This window comes from Gymnoscopelus microlampas (assembly GCF_963454915.1).
Source record: "Gymnoscopelus microlampas genome assembly, chromosome: 9".
Classification (NCBI taxonomy): domain Eukaryota; kingdom Metazoa; phylum Chordata; class Actinopteri; order Myctophiformes; family Myctophidae; genus Gymnoscopelus; species Gymnoscopelus microlampas.
In genome coordinates, this window is record NC_139946.1 from 41,753,460 (window position 1) to 41,770,633 (window position 17,174).

The 17,174-nt window shown below is 41.9% G+C and overlaps 1 protein-coding gene across 6 annotated transcripts in view; it reads right to left on the reverse strand.

The window, feature by feature from the left end:
• The window catches only part of mcf2l2 (MCF.2 cell line derived transforming sequence-like 2), a gene marked incomplete at its 3' end in the record, with an annotated part of 124,357 nt that overhangs the window by 42,278 nt on the left and 64,905 nt on the right, over window positions 1-17,174 (reverse strand). For all 6 annotated transcript variants that reach the window (XM_084067837.1, XM_084067839.1, XM_084067838.1 and 3 more), the window contains exons 16-20: window positions 8,544-8,610; window positions 6,192-6,307; window positions 2,239-2,308; window positions 1,080-1,172; window positions 475-567 (exon numbers count right to left, since the gene is read on the reverse strand). In XM_084067837.1, the coding sequence (XP_083923963.1) occupies window positions 475-567; window positions 1,080-1,172; window positions 2,239-2,308; window positions 6,192-6,307; window positions 8,544-8,610 (439 nt within the window). The remainder of the gene's footprint in view (window positions 1-474; window positions 568-1,079; window positions 1,173-2,238; window positions 2,309-6,191; window positions 6,308-8,543; window positions 8,611-17,174) is intronic.

Below are 17,174 nucleotides of genomic sequence, written 5' to 3' on the forward strand. Positions count from 1 at the left end.
CCTCTGACAGCTTGCAGTTTGCGGTCAAAATAGTCAGTATTTAACTGGTCTACTAACCCTGTTGTGAACATAATCACCACCACAACACCAGCTCCTTGTGCTTTGTTCATCACTTATGAAGTACTAACTTATCTGCTACTATATTCAATGCGACACGTTGTAAGCTTGCACAGTAGATCAGCCATTTTCGCCATTCGCCATTGGAGTGCGACACAGTGAGGGTACAGGCTGCTGCGTGCCCTGCCTTCGGCTCCCCTGCATGCTCACATGGATGTGTAGCATTCTGCTCTGTAGTAGCCTACCTGTGGGGCTAGGGGGTACAAGGTTGTTGCGCGCCCTGCCTTTGGCTCCCATGCATACTTGCGTGGACAAGCAGGGAGCTTTCAGAACAAAACCTTGTTGTCAAACATAACTATGCTATTACTACTGTAAGTAGTGACATCTGTGACAGTGTAAGTAACAGCAGATACTTGCCTTGAGCATTAGCTGGTACTTGGTGATTCTCTGCACAGGCTTCAGGAGGTATGCATCCAGAGACAGCTTGTGGTCCAGCTTCTTCTGGCACTCCTGTGGTCATAAACACCACACGTATGTAAAGACATTGTTAAAGCTGCAACCCAGTGAATAAAATGTTATTTTAACCAACATTTTGTATGGCAGAGTATGTAATACAATATAACTAGTGCATGTGCAGTGGTTGGAGGTGGTTCTATTGAGAAATTTTGATTCTGAGGTCAGATACTGTGGTATTGCCCGAATCTCACGGGGAAAGCAAGTCTTTCTATCTTAGCTCAGTGGTAGAAATGTTGTCTCCCGCATGGGAGACCTGCAGGGTTCGAATCACAGGAAGGACATAAATCTTATGGATTGTAGCTTTAAATACACACAGTACTTTGGTTAGCCTGAAGCTTTCTTCCTTTCTTTCTTTCCAGATTATTGAATGCTAACAGATGCTGATCCAAAAACTCGAGTGCAGAGATTCTTTCTCCTTCAGATTCTTGTGGTTCCTCGTGGTTTTCACAGAACCTCATACGGTGGATGTGTGCTTGTGGGAGCCTGCGGTTGTGTTGGTGTTTTACCTGGAAGAAGAGACTGTCTCCACACTGTCTCCAGAGTACTTCAGATCGCGGTTTATTCTGACAGTACTTCTCATAGACCTGCAGTTCCTCTTTCTGACAAACACAAACGGAGGTGGTTAATACACACAGGAGAACTGAAACATTACAAACACAATCCTGTTACAGTCGGCTGCTCCCATGCTACACCAAAAACTCCTCAGTGTTATTTTATCCATTTGTAACTCGGTGACGCTCTGTACGCTCTTGGGAGTTAAATTAACTTTCTAAAACGGATAGTCCCAATCGTTGATTCTCATTGGCTGGTTTCTGTTTAGTAGACGTGATAAAACACTATCATCTTCTCCTTACAGTAGATCAGCTTATATCAATCACAGGCGCGTTATTTGTTTCTACAGTGTTCCAGCGTATCTGTAGCTGAATGAGGTAAGGGGAGCGCTTGTTTTCCTTCCTTACAAGCCCCGGGCTTCTAAGCACCGCCCGTGTAGGACGGAGAGTGACTAAGGGGCGTCGGGCGGGGCTTGTAAGGAAAACAAGCGCTCCCCATCCCTCGCAAAACATATCTGTGCTCGAGTCTCGGTGCCTATGTTAAGCAGCTAGGCTAGCAGTTTACACGTTAAGTTCACAGACGTAGTAGCTAAATCTAGCGTTAAAGAATTATGAATTTCTATCGAATATCATAGTTTGAGCTAACAGTTTCTCTATGTGTTTGTTTGGGAAAAGCTGACGTCTAGCACACAGCCATCTCAATGGACTGGCTGAGTAAACAGGCAGGGAGTGTAAACTGCTCAGTGTAAATCGCTCTGTATTAAGAGCGTCTGCTAAATGCCTAAATTGTAATTGTAAATTGGAGTGGCACTAGTCTCTCAGGAGATTGCTCTTCCTGGTTTGTAGAAATTGTTCTTGTAGTGAATCATTATTAAGAACCGTTTTAATTGGGACGTGTCTATGATTTTTCATGTCGCCAAATTAGTAACCATTTTTTGAAAATCAATAAGCCACGCGAGGTCTCAATTGACCTCTATTTTACAATGGCTGAGCGGGTCGGAGGAACTCGGCTGCGCCTCATGTCTACCTACGCCCCTCAGCCATTATAAAATACACGGTAAACTGCGACCTTTAGTGGCTTATATAGCTTTAGTAAATTCACAGTGTTGCTCACCCTCTTCAGGAAGCAGGTCCCCACCAGCTCTGGTTTCTCTGCACAATTCTCCAGCTCCTTCAAAAATGTCCTGTGGATGCAAATGAAACAGAAACAATTATTAATTTACAAATACAGTACCTTGATTTGCATTTGACAATAATGTTCTTTATTAACCCATTCAATCCAGGAACGCATTTGTGTCATTTTAGATTTGAGCTATAGCCATTATTTTATGCTTTGGCTATTAAAAAATAGCAGATATACAAGCTCATAGCGCGGCACCGAGTGCCGCACTATGAGCTTGTAGATCTGCTATTTTTTGAAAAATCATGAAAATATGTGCAAATCTTTGAATATATATATATTTGTAACATTTGTAACTGGAATCTTTGCTTCTGGGGGTCCCTGGAACTAAATATTTTGAGATGGGGGTCCGCGGCCAAATACATATCATTTTGGGGGTCCTTGACATGAAATAGTTTGAGCACCACTGATACGTTTTTCAGGAAACGGTTAGGATTTAGAAGACGTACAGTATATAGATGCATAGATGGGTTAAATTCACCACAACTCTCCACACATTTTCAGTATAGACCAATCTAATCAGTCAAGAGGAGACTATTTGCAGCACATAGACACATGTGATGCCTCAATGTGCTCATTCATCGCCACTGCCTTGAGTGATTAAGTTGTCATAGATTATGTGGTCACGATCCTTCTAAAACTAGGCTGAATGCACATGGCACGTTGCTATAGATGTACTGTGCACATCTAAGTATCTGCACGTGTGTGCATGCATGAATGTGCCGTTTGTGTATGTATGAGACCAAGTTCACTACAGACGCGCACACACACACACACACACACACACACACACACACACACACACACACACACACACACACACACACACACACACACACACACACACACATACACACACGTACACACACGCACAGTAACCCTACACCAGCTATGAGCGGTGATCGTAAGGCAGCCATGATACATGACCTACATGCATTGTTCCTACAGGACAATAGTTTTCTATCACAGGACGTTGATGCCTTGGGAACCATGTAGAGATGATGTGCTGTATATCGTATGTTGCGGTCGTGGACCTGCATGCAATGTGTACCTACAGGACAATGCTTATAGGAGGCGGTTGCTTTGGATATAATGACAACACGCTGCCTTGGAGATATAAAGCCGATACGCTGCACTGTATAATGTATGATGTCGCTGTACAAAACAATGTACTGTATTATGTATGATGTGTCTCGTCCGTGGGGATCTCTCCCCAGTTGCTACTATGAAGTGGAGGTTTAGGTCTAGAAATTGATAGATTGACTGGTGATTTGTAGAGGCAGGACAACTCATGGGACCGGCTTAATACAACAATAGTATCACCTGCCTGGTCCAAAGAGAGTTCTGGTTATTTTCTCATTGCTGTCTAGACCTGAATAATTGATCCTATCCTACTATCCTTTGGGATTCCTATCCATCTCCTGTGCTAACTAGAGAAAAACAAATTCATAAGAGTGCCATTCACTGAAAATAGCGTGAGTACTCTAGTAGAATGTACAAAGAATGTCAAATTTCAGTCAATGTTGTTATTGCAGCAGTAAGTAAATAGCCTTGGGAACGGTTTCCCAAGCCATGTGGCCCATAGGGCATCAGGAGCCTATCTCCTGTTTCTGCAGCATCAGGCAGCTTGATGTACAAGTGCATCCCCCAGCCATGATGTACAAGCACACCCCTTGGACATGATGCTATAGTACGTCGCAGGGACAGCCCTTGATACTGAGTGCCAAGCAGGGAGGCATTGGATCCCGTTTTTTATAGTCTTTGATTGAACCCTGGACTCCCAATCTCAGGGCAGACACACTCTCTAAACCACAAGGCCAGTTAGGCCACTGAGCTGGTTTGCACCAGCTGCAGCTGGTGAACTAAATAATAAACTGTGTAGATGTACTTAAAAGGGATAGTTCACCCAAAAAAATGACTTATTTTCAATCAATTACACACCCCATGAAACCTTGAATTCATGAAGATTTTTTTGTTTTTGTCGCATTCTAAGACAATAATTTGAGAACCGGTGGTGTCTGCGGTAGGAGACTCAACGGAGAAAAATCGCCGTGAATTCAAGGTTCCATTGAGTGAGTAATGGATAGAAAAAAATACATTTTGAGGGGTGAACTATCCCTTTAAGTTTGACACACTCGGCTGGAAAACAGATAGCCGCATTATTACATCTTGAACACACACATTTTAACCCCTTATCTAATCAGGCAAGCTGGGAGATAGGGGAGTATTTACTGGTGGTGGGAAGGGTTACACGCATACAAATAAAAGGGTATTTGTAGTGATCCCCACGGGGCATTCATTCCTAACTGTTAGGAGCAGTGTGCGGACCAGTGGTGGAAAAAGTACTCACATGTGTTACTTAGGTAAAAGTATCAATACTGCAATGTAAAAATACTCTGTTACAAGTAAAGGTCCGGAATTCAAAATGTACTTGAGAAAGTACAAAAGTATTGGTATCAAAATGTACTTAAAGTTAAAGTTTTCAAAATGTATGAAAGGTATAAAATCATTTTGAAAGTAGCCGATCTACAAGCTCACAATGCGTCGCATCGCGACGCATTGTGAGCTTGTAGATCGGCTATTTTCAAATGGCCGAAATGTATATATATATAGGGCTGAAGTGGTTAATGTATGTTTAGTAATAATAATCTAAATCTACAAAGTAACTAGTACCTAAGGTTTTCAAATAATCGTAGTGGAGTAAAAGTACAATATTTGCCTCTGAGATGTAGTGGAGTAGAAGTAAAAGTATAGATAATTGGAAATACTCCAGTAAAATTAAAGTACCTCAAAATTGCACTTAAGTACAGTACTTGAGTAAATGTACTTAGTTACTTTACACCACTGGTGCAGCAGACCCATGGGGCCCTCAGGCACTCAGTGAGGCTTTCAGTGTCTTGCTCAGGGACACTTCGACCCGAAAGCGGGGAGGAGCCGCAGATTGAACCGAGGACCTTCCTTCCGGTTCCCAGACGGCTTGCTCCGCCTCCTGAGACACTGCTGCCCCACATTCTACCATTCACACGGGTTTGAGTCACCGCTTTTACTGTTGACCAGTGGGTGTAAAGTAACTAAGTATATTTACTCAAGTACTGTACTTAAGTACACTTTTGATGATTTTTGAGCTTGTAGATCTGCTTTTTTCAAGAGATTTGTATACATTACACATTACAAAACTTGAAATACATTTACATTACATACATTTTAATACCAATACTTTGGTACTTTTACTCAAGAGACTCTGAATTATGGACTTTTACTTGTAACAGAGTATTTCTACATTGATACTTTTACTTACGTAAAAGATGCGAGTACTTTTTCCACCACTGCTGTTGACCACTCATGGCTAATTTGAGTGCCGTCTTACGATGGGTGTCCAACAAAAACAGCAGATGTACAAGTTCACAACGTGTCGCATCGCGACACGTTGTGAACTTGTAGATAGGCTATTTCTTTTGCTGACATGGCCCAAATGATGATGACGTTCTGATTCCAAGAAAATTCCCAAGAAGAAAAAGGAAAAGATTTCATGGAAAAAAAATCACTGACATGGTCATTCCTGAAAGGATCAGATTGATGACGCTGGAGAATTACAATCAGCAGACATCCTCTGATCTTGTTCAGAGAAGTCCTCAGGCATTAGTTAAGGATCATTGGGGCAAAAAAATGATAAGACTTCAATGCATTCCTTCATACAGATCATTCATTTCTGTCTGCAAAAAGTCAGAAAGTCGCGTTTCGACATGAAACTCTTTGGCAGCTGAATATTTAACCCTGGGGGGAAATTCTTAAAGCCTGAGACCCCGTGTCTTGTCTGTCCTCTAAACCTGACATCAATCTCATTAATAGTGTATCTGTAAGACAGTATGTGGCAATAAGTCCCGTACTTATTGTGGAACTCATAGATCTCTGGCAGGTTTCCAAACAGCACATCTCTCTTGTTCTCCAGCGAGGGGGGGATGAGATGGCTGAGCTCAGAGTTATCCAGCTCTGCAAAATAACCCTGGGGAAAGAGAGATAGAGAGAAGAGGGGTGTGTGAGATAAGCAGTGGTGTAAAGTAACTATAAGTACATTTACTCAAGTTCTGTACTTAAGTATAATTTTGAGGTATTTTTTACTTCACTGGAGTATTTTCAGTTTTCAGTACTTTTACTTCTACTCCACTACATCTCAGAGGCCAATGTTGTACTTTTACTCCACTGCATTATTTGAAACTTTAGTTACTAGTTACTTTAAAGATATCAATTATTATATTATAAAACATACATTAACCACTTTAGCCCTATTTTATACCTAGGCCATTTGAAAATAGGCGATCTACAAGCTCACAACGTGTCGCATCACAACGCGTTGTGAGCTTGTAGATCTGCTATTTTCAAACATTTTAGTACTTTTACTTTTGGTACTTACGTATATTTTAATGCCAATACTTTTGTACTCAAGTAACATTTTAAACACAGGCCTTTTACTTGTAACAGAGTACTTTTATATTGTGGTATTGCTACTTTTACTTAAGTAAAATATCCAAGTACTTCTTCCACCACTGAATCTGGCCGTCAGAGAGAGAAAGTACCGCAGGAGAGACGGAGGAGAGAGAGAGAGTGGGGCGGAGGAGGAAAAGCGCAAGGGGTGAAGAAAACAGGTGGAGAGATGATAGAGAACGCGGGGCTGGAGAAATGTGGGACATTGAATTGAAAAAGAAGGCACATACCAGACTTCAGTCATAAATAAAACAGCCAGACAGCAAAAAACAGTCTCACTAATCATTCCAATGCCTGGGTGGGTCTTGAAAAACTGTCTGCGGGCTCTAAAGCTCTGTTATATAAACTCAATAGACCCTGGTGTGAAAAAGACAGGAACCTGTAGGCAATAAGCATGAATTATAGAGTAATATACACTGATGGTGCACGACTCCCATTTCCTGGTGATCAATACATGAAAATGCATCTATTTAGCAGGTGTGCAGTCAGTTAAACCTTTGTGTGGCCTCATAACCCAATAGACAATTGGTATGCATATTCAACCCACCCAGGAATATTGGGTTCAAATTAAGTTCATATATTGTGAGGAATTAGAATTTGTGGTGATGTGAGATGCAGGGGTGATTTGTAATTCGCGAGATGCAATGTTCCTACTAATGAATGGAAATCAATAGGGCTATTAATGTCAGGGATTCACCAACAGTGGTACTGTGGCTTGGACTAGAGCCTATTCCCATTAAGAATTTCCCCATGCTAAAACCCAGGATGTCAGAAAACCACACAGAGACCCATAATTCTATGTTGTTATCGTTTTTTTCCCCACACAAGCAAGTGTTAGCTGACTCTCTTAACAGCACAAGTTAAAAAGGGTAAAAAGTCCTAAGTACTGGTTCTGCTGCAACTGTTATGGCACTACTGTACATTGCCATCGGCTTCGTATAGAATAATTGCTTTACTGGTATGTGCCTCATTGTTGGTGTGTGTCAATAACAATGTGCACATACAAGCCTTTCATGTAGTATTTAGTTCTGCATAGACACACAACGGCCGTTAGGAGAGTGGTATTAGTGCATTCCTCACGTGTAAACACATACAGTCCAAAGTAAACTAGAAAAAGTGCTCCTCGGAGCACAGGTCTCCGCCAGGTCAGGTAGGTTATTGTGGCCTCCTGGTGGCGCTATAATAGGCCAATGTGAAAAGGGTGGCATTTCTTCCTAGGCCTTTCATGGCAATCGGTTCATGATTTGAGGCATTTTGTTCCAAAAATGTGTTTTAGAAAAATCAGCCTGCTGGTAGCACCATAACAGGCCAATGTGAAAAGGGTGGCATTCCTTCCTCGGCCTATTGGGAATGTGCGTGCGAAATTTCACAGAAATCACATGCTGCGTTCATGGTTTGAGGCATTTTGGTCAAAACGGACCAATCCTGCCAAAACTTTGGAAGCCGATGTTAGACAATTAGGATGGAATATGAAAAATCGGACAGATCCATCTTGATCACATGACTATAGAGATACTGTGTACCGATTTGCGTGATGTTTGGAAAATCTGTAGGAATAATATAAAAAAAATGTTTTGCAAAAATCCGCCTCCTGGTGGCCAATCTGAAAAAAATATAATGATGATGCATGATACTATATGCTGCTACTATATATGCTACTACTCAGCCAGCTTCTCTTTTTTTTTTTTTTTTTTACAGTAAGAGAGGTCATAGGTTAAGTCCTTTTTAGAAAACAACAGCCAGCAGATATACTGCACCTCCATGATGCTCTGCAACTCCTCCACATACAGCCGTTCTGTTTCAATCAGCTCCGTCATGATGTGTCTGGAAAGAAAGAGAAAAGAGACAAGGGTGGAGAGTTAGGGATGCAAGGGAAGAGAGAAAGGCTCTGATGAAGAAAAACATGGAATATGATCAATTATATTATTCAGCGAGATTGTACACAATTGAGAGGGCAAGCGTCCAGTGGATCCATTTTGCAAACAGACTAATAAATCAGTATCCACTTTCATAAACAAGAAATCTGTCTTGTGGGTATAATGCTCTCTAAATGAATAAGCGAGGACATTTGCCTCATCATCAGTACACAGCCATAATGGTGCTGGTGCCTGCCATGTAAGAATTAAAGACATATTGTGAATCTACATCTTTAACTAAGGTTGGTCCACAATCAGTTTTGGGGCTAAAGTCAAAGGTGAAAAGATATATTCTTCTTTAGTTCAAAAATAAATTCATTTTATGACCAAAAAGTTTCTGCTTTTGGCACACTTTTAGCCAGGCCCAGTTGAGGTTCTTAGAATATTTTACAGCAAAACAGGGTCCTGGCCAACTGATGTAAAATAGCCATCAAAAACGTCTGCTACATTTTTACAAGAGAACAGTTGAGAGCACCCTAACAAACTGCACCACCACCACCAAGCAAAGGACCAGCATTGTGTGGTCAAGACAGACCAGCTCGCTGTCAAAATGGAGTTCCCAAACCTGGACAGTGGACACTATCTTCACCAGTCGACTGAGGAAGAAGGCTATTATAGCAGCATTATCAGGGACACCACACACCCCGGCCACTATATACTGTTTGAACCACTGCGTTCCGGCACCAATCTATTGAGGAACAGCTTCTTTACCAGAACTGTGGCCTCCATCACACCCCTCCCTGCCCAACCACAGAGGAACTGAGACTGAGAGATAGACACACTCACTCTCACTCACACACACACACGTCACTCTCTGCAACATGCTGGGTGGTTTACACCCACTAAATGGCGTATCTCAGAATACAATCTCAGCATACAGAACCAGATATGAATGATTGATGTTAAAGTTGTCCCAATATAACGACAGCAATGTGAAAAGGTTGATGATTGATTTTGAATAACAGCGGCCTATCAATTACGCCATCATCGAGAGGACATTGGCCTGTGAGCCATTCAGAGTAATTGTGCCATCAGCCCTCATTTATCAATCTAACGTAGACACCAGTGCAGATCCGACGCAGGAATCGTCTCAGGACAGGGTTGATGTGAGATCTAGGCCTTTACAAAATAGAACATTTGGACATGTTTTAGGTGAATATGTGGCTGCATATGTTTATAAATGCCTATCGCATTCTCAGACTTTGCTGCACCGCAAAGCCACACAGAAAAACATTTACCTACGCCAGCTGAGACTTGATGTGAGACTTGATTATCTATGTCGTCTACAGCCATACTCATGTCAAATTGATAGATGCTGAGCTGCATTAAAATGACTGTAGGGCACTTTTTTGTCGCACGCAAGTTTGATAAACGAGGGCCATTGTTTTTTTAATTGCTGGTTTTGTCTTCCACAGACATGTCTGTATGGCACCACGAGACAAAAGAAAAGAAACCAGGCTGTCACACTGTGTCAGTGTGTCACACTTCAACTTTTTAAAAGAAGTGAGAAAGAATGATCAGTGCATGACATGAGCAGAGCAAGTTTCAGTTATTTTCAGTTCCACACGTCTGTTCTAAAAAAAAACACATACGTCACTAATAGTTTTGAATCATTTACAGTAAACAGGGAGATTTGCATTGCTCAGTTGCCTGATTGCTCTGGTGTAATGATGCTGCCACAAGAATCTATTCTTGCTAAACCAAGACTATAGATTCACCCACCACCACCCCAGCTACCACCTGTTGTTTTGGATATGCTCTAATGTACTATAGTGGATTCAGAAGACCTCCTACAGCGTTCTCTCCGTTCTTGATAGGTTTTATTTTTATTACACATGTTACATGCTTAGAGCACCAAAAGGCAGATCCATTCATCGCTAAACCAAATTAATGTATTGCTCATAATGAAATTATTTCAATTCAATTCATGAATTATTGTATATTTCAGGTAGTTAGTTGATGCCCCTCTCATCATAATAACCCAGCATCGGTCCAAGATCCAACAACTTATGACACCTTAAACACATCATTAGCAGATGAGCAAACAGTAAACATGAACTCTAAATTAAAAGTCAATCTTAAAACAATTCAAGAGCATGTGAAAGGAAAGAAAGTTCATGTCTTTTAGTTTTGCTCATGTTCACTATGTGTTCCCTGTGACGATGAAGCAGCTAAGTGGAAGTTGGGGGCAGCAGGCAGAAAATGCCATACAGGGGGGGATTAACTGTCATTGAGGATGTTGGCGAGGGGTGCACAGGGTGACCTCATCACATGATCCTGCAGGATCATTTTCGTACCCTCTCCCCAGCTCCTCGGGAGAGGCCTTTTGTCAGCCCACACCCAAACTGGGCTGACATGCTCCAAAATTGGGGAGAACAAACGTCAAATGAATTTGTTTTAAAACATCACATGGGAGCCCCTGCTCTTTTGGCAACACTAAAGTAGCAGATCTTTTGGCCGTGTCTTTGAGATTTATATAATTGATGTGGGCCATCCCATGACAGGTCATCTTGAGTTGATATCTGGGCCCTGAGCAGTTTGAAGGAGGTGTAGAGACTCTATTTATTCATTGTCCAGTTATTATTGGAGACGGTGGAGAGGGGATACTGTCCTCTCCTCTCTCTCTCTCTCCTGGCACTAATTACCACGTCCATGTTCTTACTGTAGCTCCATTCATACTCCAGTGAAAACTCCCTGTCCTCATTCTTCCGCGGAATCCAAGGCCTTCTGGGTCGGGTCATCAGGTACAGTAGAGTAAGACCCTATCAGCAGTGGTGTAAAGTACATGTACTCAAGTTCTGTACTAAGTACCGTTTTGAGGTGTTTTTTACTTTACTGGAGCAGTTTTCAGTACTTTTACTTCTACTCCACTACATCTCAGAGGCAAATATTTTACTTTTAATCCACTACAATTATTTGAAAACTTTAGTAACTAGTTACTTTGTAGATTTAGATTATTACAAAACATACATTAACCACTTCAGCCATATACATTTCGGCTATTTTCAAAAGATCTTTTTACATTTCAAAACGTGACATTATGCATAATGAGTACTTTTACTTGTGGTACTTTAAGTGCATTTTTATGCCAATACTTTTGTATTTTTAAGTACATTTTGAATTCCGGACTTTTACCTGTAACAGAGCATTTCTACATTGCAGTATTGATACTTTTACTTAAGTAAAACATGTGAGTATACTTTTTCCGCCACTGCACATCAGGAGCTCTGTGTGCATGCAATCTAAATATTTCACAGGGATAACAGAGGGAGGCAGGTGTTGAATAAAGAGCTGTGGGGACAATAGCCCCCACTGGGGGACACCTACTGATATTACACAGGGACACAGGATCCCCCACTGCAGCGTTTGCTCTCTGTCAGTCAGATAGCTCCTAACAATGAGCAGTGGTGGACAGTAACGGAGTAAATGTACTTGAGTACTGTAGTTAAGTACAGATTCTGAGGATCTGTACTTTACTTGAGTATTAGATTTCTTTGACACTTATTACTCTTACTTGAGTACATTTCCGAGACAAATATTTTAAGAAGGCTGTAAAGTACTGAGTGCTTTTAGGTTGGCTGTTTCTTTTTTCCACAATTCTGCTCTCACACTAGCATGTTTCTGGCTTCCCTCTCCGCTCGCCTCTTTGTTACATATTGTATGGTTGTATAGGAGTAAAAGTATTTAGTTCTGGTTCCTCAGTCATTTCTATTTTCATTTGTATACAGTAGGTGTTTCTGCAGGCTTTGTATAACGTAGTGGTTCTACAAGCACATCAGTGCATGCAGTGCAGGTGGTTTCAGAGAGTTACTTCTCTGAAACAAGAGTTATGAGATCTACTTAAAGAGGCACTATGTAACTTTTTTTTAATGAATGAAATGTCATTTTGTCGAATCTGTATGGTAGAGTAGGTTAATACAATATAACTTATCCAATTGGGGCGGTTATATTTTGTCTCCCTGCTCTTCTATTGAGACATTTAGATTGTGTCAAAGGTCATGTCTCACCAAGACACAGGATCTGACATGAATTGTGAGCTGATGTGTCAGTATAGGAAATCAAAGGTTGTTTGTGTGGAGACCAAGCAAGTCGACTTGTCTGTCTGCCATCTTGTTTTGACAGGGTGAAGTAAAGTTCACCGCTGTGCATGTCGGCGCCATCTTGTTTTGACAAGGTGAAGTTAACGGTTGTGCGTGTGGGCAGATATGAAACATCCTCTGCTCTCGTGCATGTGGGTAGGTATGGTCTTTTGACATCCTCTGCTCTCACGAGAGCAGAGGATGTGGAGAGAGAGAGGAAACAACACCTGCCTCTCTGCAACCACCATCTCTGCGGGCATGGATGCCGATTTATGTTGGGTGGGTAGGGTACTCAACAGCAAGTCACACACACATCAACCAAGTTTTAACCCCATAATCAGAAATACCTGATGAATGTCAGTTGGAAACACTTGAAGACAGTGTGCACGATCATCATTCTTTCCTGTCTCATGCACTGGCTGCCTGCTCCTACGCACCTGTACCCACCAGTAGGCGGTCCTTTTGCACACCAGTAGGTGTGCAAACACCAGTAGGTGTGCAAAAGGACTTTTTTTTTACTACATTTCAAGTCATACAATTTGATTATTGGCTGATGATGAAAACATAACTGGTATAAGGACTTTGCAGATTACAGGGAGAGAGTTTGAATGACAGAAATCTATTCACAACAACACACAGTATCAGAGCAGGTACATCATGCATCCTGTGCACGTTACAAAGCATCACACAATAGTCATCCGACCGACACATTTCCTGTGGGTGCTCTGCTTTCTCATCGGGTGCTCGGGCTTCCCGGCACCCACAGGATTGGCGCTAATGTCTGCAGGTCTCTGCACAAACATACACTGAACAGAGAGAATGTTCTGTTTTCTATGTCACCTGTATGCATGCATTTTGTATAGGCAGTTTAAAGTTAGCTCCATGTCCTTATCGTTGAAGCTGAATATTATTGTATCTTGACAAAAAGGTCACAGTTGATGGCCCTGGATCTGAGAATTTGTACCAAATAGATTGTCTTTACCACCAAAGTACATTAACAACTGGAATATAATTAATGTGATCTGAGTGCAGCTTTGTCAGCGATGTGTCACTCATGTGTGACTCCTGTTATTTCCTCATTATAAAATAATTGTCTTTTGAGGCACTGGGGTTCACACTGGTCCCGAGGAAGACTAAGCTGACCGCGCTTTTGTGGTGGCCCACATCAGATCTGCTAAGTCCATCGAGATTTTTAAGTCCTTACAAAAAAAACACCTTCTCCCTGGCTTTTAACAACATCCACTCCTAAATATTCCTAGTTTAACTCCTTTCTAATGTTTTCTACCTGCTGTGTACATACTGTAGGTGTAAATGAACAATCTCGCTCTATGTCTGTGTCTCCTATATGCATGCATGTTATGTGTTTTATACATGTTTTTGTTTTTGTGTTTTTGTTCTTTGATTTGATGTATTGCTTTTCTTTTACCTGTGCAGCACTTTGGTCAACTAAGGTTGTGTGAAAATGTGCTCTATAAATACAGTTTGATTGATTGATTGATTGATTGATTGATAAGCTAGTAACTCCCATCATGATGACTGACTATCAGATGACATTACCTGAGTCTCAGACACAGCAGAGAATGTAAGGGAACTACTACTGGCAGTAGAAATGGAGTGCAGGAAGATCTGCCTCAAGCTCTATAACAAGAAAACTAAAGTATTGGTATTTAACACAGAGGACATCATTGCCATTGCCGACGGGACAGTGCTCGAGGTAGTCGAGGACTTCAAAGGACTTTTACTTGTACTTTAAGTATTTTTAAAAGCATGTACTTTTGAATACTTAAGTATATTTAAAAGCAATTACTTTCTTACTCTTACTTGAGTAACATTTTGCCTGAGCTACTTTTACTTGTAGTGGAGTAAATTTGACCAGGAGTATCTGTACTCTTACTCAAGTATTGGGGTTGAGTACTTTGTCCACCTCTGACAATGAGCCAGAGGGGGGGCGTCTGTCTGGCAGACATGTTGGCCAAGGTATTAAGCAGCTGACAGAGCTTTAATGTGTGAAAAAAGCATGGGAGAAGTCAATAAAAACAGCCTGAACATCCATTTTGGGCTTGTTATTGAGAGTGTTGTGCTATTGCATACTGTGGAATAGTGCCAACCATGTTGGAAGTTTTGGAAAACGTGTCCTCCAGAGGGGAATCCCTTAGGATCCCTTCATACGCTTTCCCAACATAGCTGACTAATGAAATGTGATGGTAGTCAACTGGAAAGCTGGGCGTTGTCTTTTTTAGGGACCCTTAACCTGGTGTGAGTGATATTGCTTCTCTAAATAATCTTGTGGTTTCACTCCCACTTCCTCTGCTAACCACTTGCTTCCTTCTTTCTTAAATGGTAAATGGTGCATTTATATATCGATTTTATCCGAAGCGCTTTACAGTACATAGATTGTGCATTACATTCACACACACATTCATACACCGAAGGCGGAGGAAACCATGCAAGGCACCAACCTGCTCATCGGGAGCAATTAGGGGTTCAGCGTCTTGCTCAAGGACACTTCGACACTAACACTTTCTTTCTTTCTTTCACTAACTCTCTCTTAAAGATTTACAGTAATGTTGTTAAGTAACTTACAGTAAGTAAGTAAAGTATTGCTAATGTAACGGCCGAGAAGTGCAACGCCCGGAGCCGGAGTCGAACGCATGACCCACGGGCTCACTAGTCCGGCCAACAACCCCCTGCGCCAAAGAAGCTAGCTCTCTCAGTGGAGGAAGTCGTGGCGTGATGGGGACGCTACACTAAGCTTTCTCAAAAAAAAATGTAGCCACTGTTTTGTCATCGTCGTTTGGCTGCTAATTGGCTCTGAACAGATTAAAACAAACAAGGGCACACACATCCGGTGTAGTTCCAATGTTTGGAGTGCAGAGCATATTCCACAAACACAATAAGTGTTAGAGGTTTAATTCCCACTGGAAGCATCCATTCTAACAGTTCTTGTGAGGTGCTTTGTATAACATAGCATATATTTAATTTACAATACATTACCTGCCAAACTGGGGGGGGGGAGGGGGGGAAGACCTGTGTGAAGTCATAAAACACACATCCTGGTCAACGCAAACATTTCCAGATGTTAATGGTCCCTTTAATGTGGCCATTTGTATGAGTTCGGAGGTTCTTGAGCTTTATGTGCCATCACAAGCCCACCGGGATGTGGCCGAGAGCTTGTTTGAGGTACGGTGTCATTTTATTAGGTCAATAAAGCTCAAATCAAACGCATCGGATGCTCCCATATAGGAAGAGCCATCTGTCATACAGTATCCCACACGAAAAAGATAGAGAATGTAGATTATTACACACAGGGTCTGGTTCCGGCCTGTATATGAACGAGTGCATGTGTGCATGTGGTGGAGGTGCACCCATTCAATAACCAGTGGTGTAAGCAACTGGTTGTAGCTGTTGCATGGGAGGGTCCTGAAAGTGAGTGACAGGTGGGTCACTCCGTTTATTTAGGTTTATTGTCTCCGCCAGGCCAAAAGGCATGGCGAGAGCATGTTTTATCCCCTGTCCGTCCGTGTGTCCTGTCCGTCCGCGAGCAGCTAATCTCCGGCACCGTTGGCGCGGTCGCTGCCAAACTGTGCACACACACTCTCTGGATGCCAATTCAGAACCTCTGTGCCAAATCTTTCACATGGGCCTGTTATAGCGCCACCAGGAGGCCGAATTGTGCAAAACCCCTTCTTTTATATTATTCCTACAGATTTTATCCAAACGTCATGCAAATCGGTACACAGTATCTCTATAGTCATGTGATCAACACGGATCTGTCCGATTTCCCATATTCCATCCGGATTAGGTTGGCTTCCAAAGTTTGCAGGATTGGACCGTTTTGAACAAAATGTCTCAAATCATGAACGCAGCTTGCGATTTCCATGAAATTTCACACGCACATTCCCTCTAGTCCGAGGAAGAAATGCCACCCTTTTCACATTGGCCTGTTATAGCGCCACCAGCAGGTCTAATTTAGCAAAACACATTTTTGGAACAAAATGCCTCAAATCATGAATGCAGTGTCTGATTACCGTGAAAGGCCTAAGACGAAACGGCACCCTTTTCACATTGGCCTATTATAGCGCCACCAGGAGGCCACGATAACGTACCTGACCTGGCGGAGACCTGTCCTCCGAGGAGAACTTTTTCTAGCTTAGAATGCGCTGGCTGCAAAAAAACTGTGGCCGCGCGCAACCTTAGTTAAACAGCGGACAACAATGTTTTGGTGGGACCGCACCCTAACAGAGTATTTCTACATTGCAGTATTGATACTTTTACTTTTAAAAATGTGACTTTGAATTTTACTTTTTCCACCACTGAGTATACATGCCTTCTTCATGATTGCAAGTGATTTCATTGCACGTCTTCATGTGGGTATTAGGAATGTGAAATAAAG